The sequence below is a fragment of the Sceloporus undulatus genome, chromosome 2 (assembly GCF_019175285.1).
Source record: "Sceloporus undulatus isolate JIND9_A2432 ecotype Alabama chromosome 2, SceUnd_v1.1, whole genome shotgun sequence".
NCBI classification, from domain to species: Eukaryota; Metazoa; Chordata; class Lepidosauria; order Squamata; family Phrynosomatidae; genus Sceloporus; species Sceloporus undulatus.
The window spans coordinates 190,421,617-190,437,668 of record NC_056523.1 but is presented as its reverse complement, the minus strand read 5'-3'; the positions used below and the strand labels follow the sequence as shown (position 1 = coordinate 190,437,668).

Here is a 16,052-nt window from a genome sequence, read left to right as displayed (position 1 = left end):
ACACGGAATTTCTTTTATGTGGGGAGGTGGTCCGGAACAGATCCCCCGCATAAGAGAAGGGAGCACTGTATTTGCTTTTCTACTACAAAAAGGAATTAAACTGAGCTCTTTTTAACTACAGTACTTACTGTAGCCTACCATCCTATGATTTAAAACTTAAGATGTTTTGCTACATCCTTGTAACCAAAAAGTAAATAAAACCAGTTGCCATTATGTCCTCTAAAAGACATTAAATGTTTCATGGTTATGCTCTACTTACTGCAAAAAGGAATTAGTTACTTGTAACAATGACACATAACTTTCAATTTGTGGTTTCTCAGTGGTGAGGGAAAGGATATGGCATGTGCTCAAAGGCCACACATCCCAGGGATGAACCAGAGTACAAATCTGGTTCTGTGACTAGACTATGCTAAAGACTTGCTCATTTTAAACCTTGGGGAGAATTGCCTGCTTAAAACACCCCAGCACCAATGCCACTCACTTGATAAGGTAGACATCAAATTTCCCTGCGGAGCGACCAGATTTCCTTTGCTTGAGCTTGCGAGTCCAGCCTTCCGGCAAGGTGGGGTCATCGTACATGGGCCCACGATCCCGGATGACAGAACGGCGCTGTTTTGGAGAAGCAGAAGCTTCGGGTACAGCAGGAGCAGTCCCAGCTCCTTCCAACATCTCTGCTTTGCCTGCTTCAGCTGGTTCAGCTGAAGGTTGCGCATGCTCATGCTGCTTTTCTTCTTTCCGTTCCTTCTTCACTTTTTTGGGTTTGGGGGACTTATCCTTCAGGCCTTGTAAGTCTTGGTCCTCAGATTTTTCTTCCCTACAGAAAGAAAAATAAGTCTTTATGATCATTAAGCATGCTGCAATGCAAGTTAGGAACAGGAGGAATGGGCAGACCAAGGACCATTCACCCACAGCCACACAAATAATGCGCATCCCCCTAAAGCACCATCTGCTAAGTAAATAATAAAAAATGCAGAAATCCTCGAGTATGAATAGATTATTGCTAACAGTGAGACAAACTGCAACTCAAAATCAAATTAAAACCTATTGAAAGTATCTTCAATAGTGCTAATATGAAGCTGCTGTACAGGGCACCAGCATGTTCTCATTTTGGATAGATGATACTCTTATACAAGATGTAGGGGGAAAACTTTTCCCCAGCAACAATTATGGGCAGTACAAGACAAATTCCAGTTTTTATCTCTAAGGCAAAGGTTGACAAAGTGCCACACCTAGGCTTCATAGCATCCCCAGTCTTTTTTGCACCTCTAAGAATTGTTTTTTAAATGTGACATCACATCACTCAAATTATGCAGCAAATCACTAAATGCACTACAGTGAATAAGGCTGCCAATTTATTTTAATATCAATAGTCAGTATAAATATAATTATCAACAGCCAGCACCAAAGTAATTATAAATGTAAGTACACAGAATGTTCATTTATATAAACTTAATAACAACTAACCACATAGAAGTGGGAGAGAGCGAGCAATGGTGTAGCATGTTGAGTATTGGACTAGGATTTCAGGAGACCAGGATTTTCCTGATCAGCTGTGGAAATCCACTGGGTGACTTTGGGCAAGTCATAATCTCTTTGCCTCAAAGGAAGACAATGACAACTCTCCTCTGAATAAAACCTGCCAAGAAAATCCTAGGACAGGATCACCATATGTTGTATCATCTTGAAGGCACACAATGAAAGGGGGAATTGTATTTGTTAATAATCAGTCGGGACATTTTAATGAATTTTAAAACATTTAACCAAATTATTTTTAATTAATTTAAGCTATTTTTTTATATAGTTATCTAAATGTTATGCATTTTAACAAACGTAACCCTTTTGCATGAACTTTACAAAATCCTACAGACTTAAACATGACACCCAGTCCCATAGGAGCTGCCTGCTCCTGTTTCAGCATCACCTTTGAAATGGAGAAATTCACAGAAACAAGTCCTGAAAATAGTTTTCAGATTTTTGAAATAATTTTTTTGATGCTTTGTCCCGCAGTGATATTCCAGTATTTCTTCCCCACTTCCTCGCCTGCTTTTAGAAAGACCAGACATTTACTGGCAGACTAGAGACTTGAAAATTAGAATGGTAGAAAAGGACTCTGATGGTTCATTTTAAAAGAACAGTATAACCACTGAAGACTGAAATTCTTGGTTCCACGTGATCTCAGTTCTTCTACTATTAAAGGTCATCTGGTACAAAGGATGGGAATCCCAGGTGCTGTATGCTCTATTTCAGAGGAAGGAACTGGCAGAACCACTCTTGCGTATTCCTTGCCTAAGCAAATGCTGTGAAATTCATGGGGTCACCATAAATTAGCAGGCAACTTGAAAGCACATAAAACATACTGTATTTCCCCCCACTCTAGACGTCTTTATACTGTATAAAATAAAAATATTTTGTGGGAGGGTTACAAATGAACAAGGTTTGCTATCACCCACAGAATCCCATGAACGAAGCAGGGCAAATGGACAATAAAAGCTTCATCTGGAATCAGCCCTGATGTCAGAATTTATTTTTCACCATCTCCCTTTCCTTCAGAAGGGGAAGGGAACCCGACAGCTGTGACAACCAGGACGATGGGAGGTGCCTGGGAGGAAGCTCCTCGATTCTTCAGGCTATAATTACTGCTGCAGAAATTCAAAACTGTTTGTAAATAAACTGGGGAAGCTGCATTTGGCAAATCACATTGCTTGCGTTCTCCAGGAGCGGAGACATCACACTCAAAGACCACAGAGAGGAGATGCTGCTTGTTGAATAAGTGGATGATGCTTTAGAAGAGGAAATAAGAGCATATTTTCCAAATGGCTCAAACAGTAAGCCATGAAAGAGAACAGCGTATCTCCATCAATACCAGATGAATGCAATCCTATTTATATTAATATCAGAGAAGGTGGCCCAGCAACACCAAGATCTATGAAGGAATACCAATACATTTTGTCTTTAGCCTTTATACAGTGGGACCTTTGTATCTGCAGGGGGATCTGTTTGCCCACCCCACCCCTGCAGATACAAAAAAATGTGGGAGGGTTTGCTGTCCACAGATGCTAAAATCTGCGGATGGCAATGATGAGGTCTCACTGTGCAAGCATTTTAAAAAATACTGCTTGAGACATCCCATGATTAATTTCCCAAGGCACAGGTACAAACACACACTTCTATCTATGAGATTAATTACACTGGGGATCTATTATAACTGCCAGAGGTAAGCTGAATATAGCAATTTTCTGATAAGGGGGTTAGGAGAGGCCAGAAAAGGGTTATCCCAGGAATGGCTACAGACAATCCCAGATCTCAGACACCTAAGCATGAGCACTTCCTCAATCTGAATTTATTTGGCTGTGCATTCCCTCCATTCTTTCAACTGTAGGGCAGGTACTATTTATTGTCATCATCTGGTTCCTTTTCTGTTGTTGTGTGCCTTCAAGTAATATCCAACTTATGACAACCCTAAGGTGAACCTGTCATGGAGTTTTCTTGGCAGAATTTTTTCAGAGGAGGTTTGCCACTGCCTTCCCCTGAGGCTGAGAGCATGAGACTTGCCCAAGGTCACCCCAGTGGGTTCTGTGGCTGAGCAGGGAATCGAACCCTGGTCTCCAGAGTTGTAATCCTACATTCAAACAACTATGCCATGCTGGCTCTGTCCAGTTCTGAAAAGCAAAAAATGCACAACTCTTTCATACCAAATGAGCTCCTCTCTTCCCAGACCAGAAGGTGCGTGCATTTCTCCTTCCCTGCCACCCACTGAGCCTATACAAACAGCACAATGAGGCAGGCTGAATGCTCTCCTGCTGGGTCAACTTGGCTGGCAGTGGCATCACCACGCTCAGCCTTAAGGGGGATTTATCTCATCAGGTACAGATGTGCAGTAATTAAGCCAATAATAGCTTGAAGCCAACCATTTCAGGCAAACAACGTAAGTGGAAGAATTACCATAGGAACACATTAAGAGACAAAAACCCAACATTGTAAAAAGTTGGTGATATGAGTAGAGTCAGTAAAGCAGGCCCTTGGTATCTGTTGGGGTTTGGTTCCAGGACCCCCTGTGGATACCAAAATCCGTGGATGATCAAGTCTCATTAAATACAGTGGCATAATAAATGGCGTTTCTTATATAAAATAGCAAAAGCAAGGTTTGCTTTTTGGAATAATATATATATCTGTGGATGCTTGAACCCGTGGATAAAGAATCTAGGACCTGTCCTGCACTTTAAAAATGGCTACACTAAGTTGTTACTTGTCGTCTACTCAGCTTTGGCTTATGGTAATCCTATGAATGGGAGACCTCCAAGATCCTCCCATCTTCAGCTTCAGATTGCTTAGGTTCCTAAACTCAGGGTTGTGACTTCTTTGATTCTGTCAATCAATCTCCTTGTAATGAGCTCTTCCTTTTTTCCTACTGCCTTCCACTTTGTCAAGCATTATAGACTTCATATAATGCTTCTCCAATGTGTCACACTATCTAATGATTTGTTTGACAGCCTCAATTCTGTCACCTAGTAAGAATTTAGATTTGATTTGCTCTAAGACTCATTTTTATCTTGGTCTTCGTTTCTGTAGAACTCTCTTCCACCACCTTACTACAAATGATCAGATTTTCTTCCTTTTAGTTTTGTTTAATGTTAAGCTTTCACGACCACGTACAGAAATTGGAAATACTATGGCCTGAATGATTCTGACTTTGGTATCTGATGATATGTCTTTATGCTCGAAAATCTTACCTAGTTCTTTTATGGCTGCCTTTCCAAGTCTGTGCCAGTATATAGGAAATTTTGAAGTGCTTGCCATCCACTTTAAAGCTAAGTACAGTGTTCTATCCACATTTGCTCTCGTGAATGTGAAAAAATCACAAATAAAAAAACTATTCTTTTTACCCAAGAGAACACCTCTCTAGGAATCTCCAGGTCCTCCAGTGCAACTCTATGGTCAATATCTGCCAGCAGCTGATCACAGTCATGCTGGAGGACCTACAAATGCCTACAGAACTGTTTTCTCTAGGAACATCTAAGTTTTCCACGACAACTCTATGGTCAACTTCTGGCAGAGTTACTGGAGGACCTAGAGATTCCTTGAGAGAACGAATTAATCAAAACTGCAAATAATCCAATTGGCAAAAGTCAAAGCCACAAATGTGGAGCATCAATTGTAAACCATCTCTGGTCATTATTTTTGCCTTCCTTCAACTGTAAACCCTACTTTTGCATTTTCCTCTTTAACTTTCATCAGCAGTGGGCCAAGTAATTCTACAAGTAATATGGTGTCATCTGCATATACTCACGCTGCTATCTCAAAACTGACTCAGACACAACCCACTTTCCGCCCACACCATTATTCCTCCAGACACAAATGGAGGCCCGTAACTAGTTTACCCAGGTGGCAGAACTGAAAAGTTGAACGTTAACTGCCACCTGACCTGGGTTTCCTGCTTGAGATCAGTTGTGGCATCTGCCAAAGCCAACCAGTTTTCAGTTCCTTAATGTATTGAGGAAACGGGCTGGGTGGTGGCAGTGGGGAGATAAAGCATGGCAAGTCCTTATCATAAAGTTAGTTTGGGATGACTGGGGAAATAACGCACAAATAGGAAAAGACCTTAACAGAGCAAGACTCAAAACCTCAAGTTCTGGGTGATGCAAACTCAGAGAGGTCTCTCATCTCCCTGAAACTGGCACAAGATTGCACAGGGCATGCTTATTTGGTTGTGAGCTCTGTTCCACTCTGGTACTCAAAAGAAATTCCTCCCACAGGCTTGAAGTCTGCCCACCTCTGCTCTAGAATGCCTCACAATCTTCTGTTCTTTCCATAAAAAGAACACTTTTCACACATCTCATATGCAGTCTAGCATCACCCTGAATAGGCAGCACCCAAGTGAAGGAACCTCTCTGTTACACTCTGGCAACACATAGAACATCCCAAGTTGTTCCAAGTCTAAAACAAATACAACATTAAATATTGATTGACAAACATACCGTACCCAACAGCAGAGAGACTGAAATAACCAAATACCTATACAGAATTAATACAAACTTATTAGTACAAAAATAAAAGGAAGCATAGTCTATAATTTATAAAGCAGCATTTGCTTAATATATAATTCAGCAGCCTTGTAAGTTTAGTAGGGTATACAGTTGCTTGATATCACTGAGGCACTAACAGTTTTCCTCATTAACATCTTGCAAGTTTGCATCAAGGGAGCAACACACAACGATGGAATGTGTGTGACTGAGCAACCTGTATTATACAGAGTTAACCTGCTTGACTGGGTTTGCATCTGCACTGCAGAAATAACTGCCATGGCTCAATGCTATGGAATTCTGGGATTTGAGGTTTTGTGAGATAGCCTTCTCTGTCAGAGAGCTCTGGTGCCATAACAAACTATACAGCCCATAATTCCATAGCACTGAGCCATGGCAGTTAAAGAGCCATTGTGCATCAGAAAGCTTCAGGAAGGAGATATAGGGAACTTCCGCTCATTGGAGATTACAAGTTTCCAGGATTTCCCCATCATTATTTTTTCTCTTTGAAGCCACTTCTGAGGCAAGCCAACTTCTAACAACTGGAAATTATTTCATTTCACTTTCAATTGATGATACAATGGTGATATCTTTATTAGACCAACCCAAAGCCACAAAATAACTTGCACCAGCTTTCAGAAAGCAAAGGCTTCTTCAAGCAAAAATGTTTTTAAAATATCATGCAGCGGAAGGGAATGTTAGTCACAGAGGCTATACGAAAAGGAAAAGTGGGAAGAAAGGGAAGAAATCTAGCAGCATCTTAGAGACCAACTACGTTAGCCTCAACAAAGCTGCTAGATTTCTTCTCCCACCACTTTCCTTTTTATGCTGAAAAGGACTAACACAGGTCCAAAATACACTGTAGAAATAATCCAGTTTGATACCACTTTAACTGTCCTGGTTCAATGCTGGGTAAATTCTGGGAACTGTAGTTTTGTGAGATATTTAACCTTCTCTGTCAGAGAGCTCTGGTGCCACAATAAACTACATTTCCCAGGATTCCCTAGCTCTGAGCCAAGGCAGTTAAAATGGCCACAAACTAGATTATTTCTTTACTCTCTGACAAAATTATTTATGTTGCTCTGATATGGTATAAAGGAAGAATTTGTCCACACTGACACCAATGCTAGCTCAATGGTAGGAAATTCTGGAAAGTGTAGTTTGTTGTGGCACAACAAACTTCACTTCCCAGAATTCCATAGGATGGAGCCATGGCAGTTAAAGCCATGTCAAACCGTTTTTTTTCTGCAGTGTGGATGCAAGCCTTTGAAATTAGGCCATATCTCCAACAGACATAAAATTAATTTGGGACAAAGGCAATAGAAGAAAGGCAACAAAATGTTGCTTCTCTATTTGAAAATATGAATCATCATGCTCCCCGTGAAACTACGCTTTCCTCTATCTATCATGAAACACAAGGGCTTTTTACAGGAAATGTGCAGTGGGTTTATCAGGAAGTCTACACTGTCATGCTTGGAGATATATGTTGCCCACACAGCCCCTTTCTTTATGCCAAAATGACATGTAGACTCTGTGACTCTTGACGTCATCGTGTCCCTTCCCTTGATCGCTTCTTTAGCATCCTTTCCTGCTGAGGAAGCTTGCAAGCTTCCAAAGCTAATGCAGATAGTGTTATGCTTTTTTTCTTTTTTAGTTAGTCTAAACTCCCCCTAGAAGCCAAAATGACATAACTGAGGTTGTTGTATTTTGGGCATATCATGAGATGACAGGACTCATTAGAAAAGACAGTAATGCTTGGTAAAATAGGAGGGCAGTAAGAAAAGAAGACCGCATTAAAGATGGATGGATTCTAACAAGAAAGCCATGGCCCTGAATATGCAAGAACTGAGCAGGGCTGTTGATAACAGATGACTTGGAGATCGTTCATCCATAGGGTTGCCTAAAGTCAAAGCAGACCTGACAGAGATTAAGAGCAACAACACAGGTATCAACGTAATATGGATAATGGAATTTGTTTTCTGGTCAATATGGCTACACCTACATTTCTAAGGTGGGAGGTGTGTCCACTAAGGTCTATTCTTCAAAAGCAAAGGTTAGGGACAGCAAAATCCCTACACTATTAAATATTATATTTTAATCTGCATTCTCAGCTCTATCATGAAGCAAATCAGTGGAATAAACTGGCCTGGGAGAGAATGGGATACTACTCCAGCCACTCCTACTACAGCAAGGTGTGCAGACCTACAAAGGTTAACAGTAGCTACCTCCAAAATCCCCTTTTCAGCCTTCAAGAACATCAAAACAAAGGGGGAAATGGAGAAAGCAGTAAGTTCAGCACCAGAATGGAAATCGTAAGAAAAGTAGAGGCTTGCAAAAGGAAAATCATCCCTAAATGCCTTTTGGAAGAAATGTTAAGGTGGCTTCTAGAAGGTTTAAAATGCCTTTGTTTACTTACATTTCAGAGGAACCAACTGTACGTAATGCACAACATGAATGCAACAGTATTCTGAAATCTATACATATCCACAACACAGAACTGAGGTGGAAAATACTGGTATATAGCCATTAAATTATTCTGGCTGAGTCTTTTGAGGAAGAGTTTGGGATTTCATCTCCCAAATGTTTTAGCCAGCAAGGTCAATGGTAAAGATATAGATAAATCAGGATGAGATTGATCTCCCTGCTATCATCACCATGCAAAGCGGTGCTTCTTAAGCTATCTGCTGTGGCGGATTGGGAGGGTTCTTTTTCCTCCAGTGAACCAGGGATTGGTACTATATTTGCGCCCACTGGCTACAACTGCTTCTTTCTTTCCAGGATAAGTACCACAGACCACCAACCAACAGGCAAACACTGGCCCACAGGCCACTGCTTTAAGTAGTACTGACATAAAGGATTTCTGACTACTTCAGAAGGAAATCGAATGGTTACAATTACAGGATTTACCATACCAAGATGTAGTGCCTGCTTTTTTTTTTAAAGAAAAGATGAATGTATGGAAGAAACAGACCTATTTATTAATATTAGCCACGTGGCATTTATGGTGTCTCATCTTGCTGTGCATTAGACAACATACAGAATTAAATAATCTAAAATACAATATTAAAACTACAAGGGCAGAGAGCAAAAGAAAATATGTTGATTTAGAAGACCTAACTGAGTGTTGACCTCAGAGGCAATATATGTTATCAGATACTGGGGGAAATAACAGGAAGGGTAAGAGCAGGGGTAGGCAATCTTTTTGAGCCGGGGGCCGGGTTGCTGTCCCTCAGACAACTGGGGGGCCGAAGCCAAAAAATAAATAATTAAATAATTAAAAAAAATAAATATATAAATAAATCAGGACAAATGTGGGACAAAATTTTCAAATGGAGGACACTTTTTTTTAAAAAAAATGGAGGACACACGAAAAAAATGGCTGATTTTTAAACAAATGTTAATATTAATGCATGTTTGTGAGGCGTCTATAGACAATTGCCCCCCAAAGGCCCCGGCGGCAATCGGCAGCAGGACCGGGCTGGGGCCGGTCCCAAGGCCTTGCCGGGCCGCATCCGGCCCGCAGGCCGCAGGTTGCCTACCCCTGGGTAAGAGACTTCAGTGCCCTGCTTAGGGACTTTCCAGGAACACTGGCCTGGTCACTGCTAGAAAGGGAATGCTGAACTGGATAGACTCCTTAGTCCAATTTAGCAGAGTTTTCCTCACTGAAAATTGTACTCTTGCATACAAGTACTACTGGGTAGAATCCAACTACAGTACTGTATTGTCCCTCTGCAGATAGGAAGATCTGTAGAAAGGCAGGGCTAGATTAGAGCAAAAGAGACTACTAATCTTAATCAGACTGGGAAGTTTTGTTTCTCATAACGGCTCTAAATCAGTGCTTCTCATGCTATCTGATTTCAGGGACTGGCAATTATCCCAATGAGCCAAGCACTAAATTTGTGCCCCTTGTTTTTCTTTTTCTTAGGACTTTTTCACACGGGGAAAATTGGAAGGTATTTTATGGTATTTCATGTAATTTCACAAAAAAAATCAAACAACGCCAAACGCAATCAGAAGGCAATCCAAACGCAATTGTGGGTCATCCCAGAAATGGCTGCATTCAGAAAACTACTGAATTTATAAATCCCTTTCCACAGTGAATTCGAAGTCAATTCGAATTTGCGTTAGTATGAAATGCATCTCTAGTTCAGCCATGGGATTCCCCCTCTTAGAAACAGACTACAATTCAAACACCCCATGATACGGTCTGGCATAAGTCTGAAACGATTTGAAGGTACAGAGCAACAATATAAAAACTCAGTTTAATGCTTTGGCAGGAAATGTTTCCAAACATGAGGAGGAGGAAGGGGTGGTGATTGGTCTTTTTGGCTGGCTTCCAGATGTGATCCTGTCCTCCCTGCACAGCTAATTCGAAACTGATGGGTATGTGCACATGTGATAAATGCATTCGCATTGCTTTCTCTTTGGAATGGATGCTGTGTTGTCTTTGTGTGCAATGAGCTGGTACGTAATTTTCGTGCATTTTCGAATTGGCCCCACTTTGTTCTTCTTTTGGGATGGTGATACATTCCTCCCATGTGAAAAAGTCCTTAGAAACTTGCCAAGGACCAGCAGCCAAAGCCTCAGGGACCATAACCAGTCCAAAGACTACCCCTTTGAGTAGCACTGTGCTAAAGCAATCCCTTCTCTATCTCTGCTTTTGTCGAGCAACTGACTTTGTATGTGCCCTTATCTGTACTGTATTGGTTTTAACATTTGTACGCTGGCGTGGAGTCCCTTTTTGGGAAAGGGTGAAGTGGACACAGACAAAAAGTCCTACCAGGGATCCCAGGTACCACCTGTTTGGATCCCTCCAATGTAATCCAAATGCTATTAACACATGTGAGCGTGCTGGTTGTGCCTGAAGCTTTGGCTCTGCAGATTTTCTACAGCAGCCTCTGCTGCTCAGATGGGCAGGCTGAGCTTCCCTCTCAGCTGAAGCCTGAAGTCAAGGTCATTTTGACAGCAGTTGGGGCAGGAAGGCTGCTTAGAAAAGGGAGCTGCCAGTTGCAGCTGCCATTATATAAGTGAGATGTAATCTGTACCAGGCTAGGGCATAGCAACAGAACACACAGGCATTAATGGTTCTGCAGAGTAAGTCAAAATGAGGGTTAAACAGTTTGGCCTGCAAGCCTCACAACCACACATCCTGTGCCTCTATCTTCATCTTCTTATCTGTAACAGACATCTTTGCTGGCTGGTTCCAAAATAGCTCCTGTCTCCAGATTCTGGGAATTCCCTATTCATACTTCCACCTGAACTTCAAGGTGTATCAGAGTCAGTCTCTGCTCTGAAGGACATTGCTCAGAAACTGGAAAGAGGTAAAGCTTTTATCTCCAGGCCTGATAGTACAGAAACCTCCTAAGGACCTCACAGCACTCATTCTACAAATGAACCTAGGCCTAGGGCAATGAACCATACTATACAGAGGCCAGCCCAATTCTCAAGGAGGAGACACACCTTCATCACTTCAAAGGAGAAACAAAGCTTTACTCCATATGTCTGCAGTCCAGTTCATGGGCACTTTTTTGTTAGTCTAATACCCACTTTACAGGATTTTCCCCATGGATTCATCACCTTAGCACCATACCTACCTGAAATAAACCACCCTCAAATTGTATGGATTGGATAGCCACACATTCTCATGCCCAAATTCAAATCGGTACAAAAAAGACATATGTGCATAAATCCATCAACCAACAGCCTTTACTGTCTACTTGTCAATATTATCACACATACCCCACACTCTCACTGGATGCTTGTTCCATCCAATATTCTTTCCCTCTTCCTATCTCAGGGTATCTTCTTCTTGCTGCACACTGTCATAAATTTTATGGGGGAAAGACAAGGGGGGGGAAGGGGGAGGACTCTGGTTCTTCTGGCAATATCAGGAGGTCTGGAATTTCACTTTGCAAAGCCAAAATGTCCTTTGTGGCCCTGACAGCTTCCCCTGTACTCCCAAATGTTTTATTTATTAGCATCCTTTCACTTCACCACTTTTGAATGCTGGAGGGTGAGATAGGGACACACATCGAGGGGTGGGTTGGGGCTAATGCCACAATAGGTCTCCTCACTCCAGTGTTTTATGTAGAGAGTAGAAAATCGGCAATCTTGGCTCCTGAGCATCGGACGCAGTGACCCAGACTTTCTCCCAAGTGTTTCCAGTTCCAATTGCTATTTTCCTAAAATGGCAGAGCCCGTTGTGTGAACCATAGGAACAGGGGTTTCTGACAGTGGTGGAGCAAGAAGAAGAGAGAATGAAATTTAAAGTTCCTTTCCTTAGATCACTCACAGGAGTGAAGAGAGAGAAAAGGGGGACATGAAGGAGAAAAGGACAAAACACATTCCATGTTACTAAAGCAGCCAAATCAAAATGGGTGTAGATTTTTTTGGTAGTGTAGACAATCCCTGGGCTGAAGGAAAGGGGACTGTAGGAAAAGTCAGAGGAAATTTACAAGACTAAGAGGAGGCCAAGATCCTCATTTAGGCCTTTAGAGACCAAACAATTTCATTTTAATATTCACTCTACCTCTTTTTAAAACACTATCCTCTCATCATTACTATTCACCTTTTCTAGAGCCAAAAATGTGACAGCCCAAAATCTTTGTATAGTGTAAAAAGAACCCAGTTTTTCACCCTCAGCCTTTCTTCTATATAATATGCAAGTACTGTAATATTCATTTGTCTTACAGGCATATTGGGGAGAAAAGAAACAAATCTTGCTGAGATAATGACTGTTTAACCACACAGTACAATTTTCAGTACCCTAAAGCTGTGTGGCATACTGGTTTGGGTGTAAGACTCTGGAGACCAAAGTTCAAATCTCAGCTTGGCCATGAAACTCACTGGGTGACCTTAGGCAAGTCACACACTTTCAGCTTAGGAGGAAGGCAATGGCAAACCTCTTCTGACCAAACATTGCCAAGAAAATCCCGTGACAGGTTTGCCTTGTGTGCTCGTGTGTTGTATGCCTTCAAGTCGTTTCTGACTTATGATAATCTTATCATGGTTTTTTTTTTTTTTTGAAAGATCTGTTCAGAGGAAGTTTGCCATCGCCTTTCCCCAGAGAGTGTGACTTGCCCAAGTTCACCCACTGGGTTCCATGGCTGAGTGGGGATCGAAACCTGGTCTCCAGAGTTGTATTCCAACTATGCTTAGGGTCAACCATAAGTCAGAAACTACTTGAAGACACAGAACAACAAGAACAAACTGCATCCTCTCTGAACTACCACTGAGTCTGCCACTGTTATGACTTCTTTGGGACTGCAAGTCTTCTGTCAAGCATCTTTCTTTCCAGTAAACCTCAATATCCTTTCTGGATGTTCTCTGCTCTAGCTCACCGCCACCAACTCTCCTTTTGGAACAAAAACCTAGAGGTGTCAATGGCCAGAAAAACAGCCTTGTGGAATCACACTTTACCTCTAAAACCGCAGTGAGGGGCAAGGCCCAGTTTAGGACAGCCACAATTAACATGCAGATGGGAAAGTGAAGAGCAGAATTGTTAAAGTGATGCAAAGATAGCAGCCATCGTATTGCAAAAAAGGGACAACACATCCATTGAGAGGTAATGTGATGGTCAGAATCAAACTTACGAGTTTTCAGCCAAGTCAAGAAGCTGATTTGCTAACCACGGTCATGGCTAACTGTTCAGATTTCTCTGGATTAGGTGACAGCACTAAGAAAAACAGAGGACTGTAGCAATATTACTCTATTATTTATTTTCAAAATGTATGCCCTGCCTTCCCAGAAAATATTAAAGGCAATTTGTAATACAAGAAAAAAACAAGCAAATAAATTAATCCAATTATAGAAAGAGGTTTTACGCTATAAACAGAAAGTTACTTCCCTGGGAAAATCTAGCACTTGTAAGATACTTCTTTAATAAGGGTTTTTTTTTTCATTTTAATTACTTTTTATTTACTTACTTTAATTTCTTTTTATTAGAGGCGGGATTAAAACTAGACATGGGAAGATTGTTCAGAAATCTGACAATTACCCCTGTTTAGCTCAAAGGAAACAAATACACATGCTTCAAAGACCCTAAAAAGGCATACAGGTTGAGTCTCCCTCATCCAAAATGCTTGGGGCCAGGAGTGTTTTGGATTTTTTTCTAATTCTGGAATATTTCCACATACATAATCATATATCTTGGAGTTGGGACCGAAGTCTAAACATCAAATTCATTTACGTTTCATGTACACCTTATACACATAGTCTGAAGATAATTTTATACACAATCTTCTTTAATGATTTTGTGCATGAAACCAAGTTTGTGTACAATGAACCATCAGAAAGCAAAGTCTTTATGTCAGTCATCCACATGGACAATTTTGCAATATTTTGAACTTTCAGATTAGGGATATTCAACCTGTATTGCCATCTTGTTAAAAATGCATGTGTTAAATCTAAATCTGTAACCACTGGAAAATGCAGGTACAAGAAAAAAGGGAATAATCAGGCTACAGAAATGTTAGCCTAGCCTAGATACTTGTCAGCAAAACAGAGATTTCCACCAGCACCACCCCAAAAAACCCCACACACTGCCAAGCAAACCCTCTAAAAGAAACAGCTTCTATAAGGAACATTAAAACAAAATGTATCTGTTCAGGAAAGCAAGGGGAATTCTCAGACTTAATACCATTTCCTTTGCAGCTGAAATGCTTACATCAGCCCTGGAAGAAATGATGTAACCACTTCAACTTAAATGTGGCCGTCATGACACTTTCCTTCTTGCATTTCCTAACTTGTTTTCTCTGGACTCACAAATGGGGTGTCTTTTAAATTAAGGCTATTTATTTATGATTGTTTAAGAATACACGCAAGTTTGAGGGATGGCCTCAGATCATATGGCACTGTATGGGATCACTTGTTTGACTAAATCCCAACCACAAGTACACACTCACTGCAAGAAGTGACAACTGACAGACATGTGGCTAGGAACAAAGCGCTGAGGGAACATTGCTATAAATATTTCCCACGCCAAAAGTCCCTGGATGCAGCTTCATATATACTGTGGAAGGATGCTACTTTCACTTTAGGAATAGTGCCATTCTATTTAGAGGGCCCATCTGCATTTTATTAGCGCAGAAAAAACAATACCATGTTAGTCTAATTTCTTAAAGTACAGTTTTAGCCTATCTTCTACATAGTGACATGCCCACGTTTCCAGTGTCCTTAGTGCCCAGAGTGCTCTCATTATGGTTTCCATCTCTTCAAACTCATAATACACACTCTCTCTCTCTCTCTCTCTGTGTGTGTGCGCGCGCGTGTGTGTGACATACATATCCAGCTGTTTCCACAGTTTTCTTAGCAATATGCTTCACCTGTCTATTATGACTACTTTCCGATGATTTTACAAAAGCCAGTCTACCTATTTCAAGAATGTACAACACTTAAAAATGTTCATCTGGTGGTACACAATGGTTAGAATCATAGAGTTGGAAGAGACCACAAGGGCCATCCAGTCCAATCCCCTGCCATGCAGGAAATCTAAATCAAATCATCCCCGATAGATGGCTATCCAGCCTCTGTTTGAAGACCTCCAAGGAGGGAGACTCCACTACACTCCGAGGAAGTGTGTTCCACTGTCAAACAGCCCTCACTGTCAAGTTCCTCCTAATGTTGAGGTGGAATCTCTTTTCCTGTAGCTTGCATCCATTGTTCTGGGTTCTGTTCTCTGGAGCAGCAAACAAACTAGCTCCCTCCTCAATATGACATCCCTTCAAGTATTTAAATAGGGCTATCATATCACCCCTTAACCTTCTTTTCTCCAGGATAAACATCCCCATTTCCCTGAGTCGTTCCTCATAGGACATGGTTTCCAGATTGTTAACACACACACACACACACACTAGGGTCCCTAGCCAAACTGATCTAATTTCATACAGGAACCACAACCATTTCGCAGCACTTTGGTCACATGTGTCATAAATCTCCTCTTCGAAAAAACATAATCTCGTACTCCTTTTTCATACATCTCACTTTTCTAACTAATAAATGCTGCTATGCAGCCATCTGAAAACAATGCATTTT

At 41.2% G+C, this 16,052-nt stretch overlaps 1 protein-coding gene across 4 annotated transcripts in view; it reads right to left on the bottom strand.

Moving 5' to 3' along the window:
• Positions 1 to 16,052, bottom strand: part of MECP2 (methyl-CpG binding protein 2) — a 95,936-nt gene that overhangs the window by 15,299 nt on the left and 64,585 nt on the right. For all 4 annotated transcript variants that reach the window (XR_006102030.1, XM_042450190.1, XM_042450188.1 and 1 more), the window contains one exon: positions 482 to 814. Coding sequence is in view for 3 of the 4 variants with exons in the window: in XM_042450188.1 (XP_042306122.1) it covers positions 482 to 814 (333 nt within the window). In the remaining variant the exon portion in view is untranslated. The remainder of the gene's footprint in view (positions 1 to 481; positions 815 to 16,052) is intronic.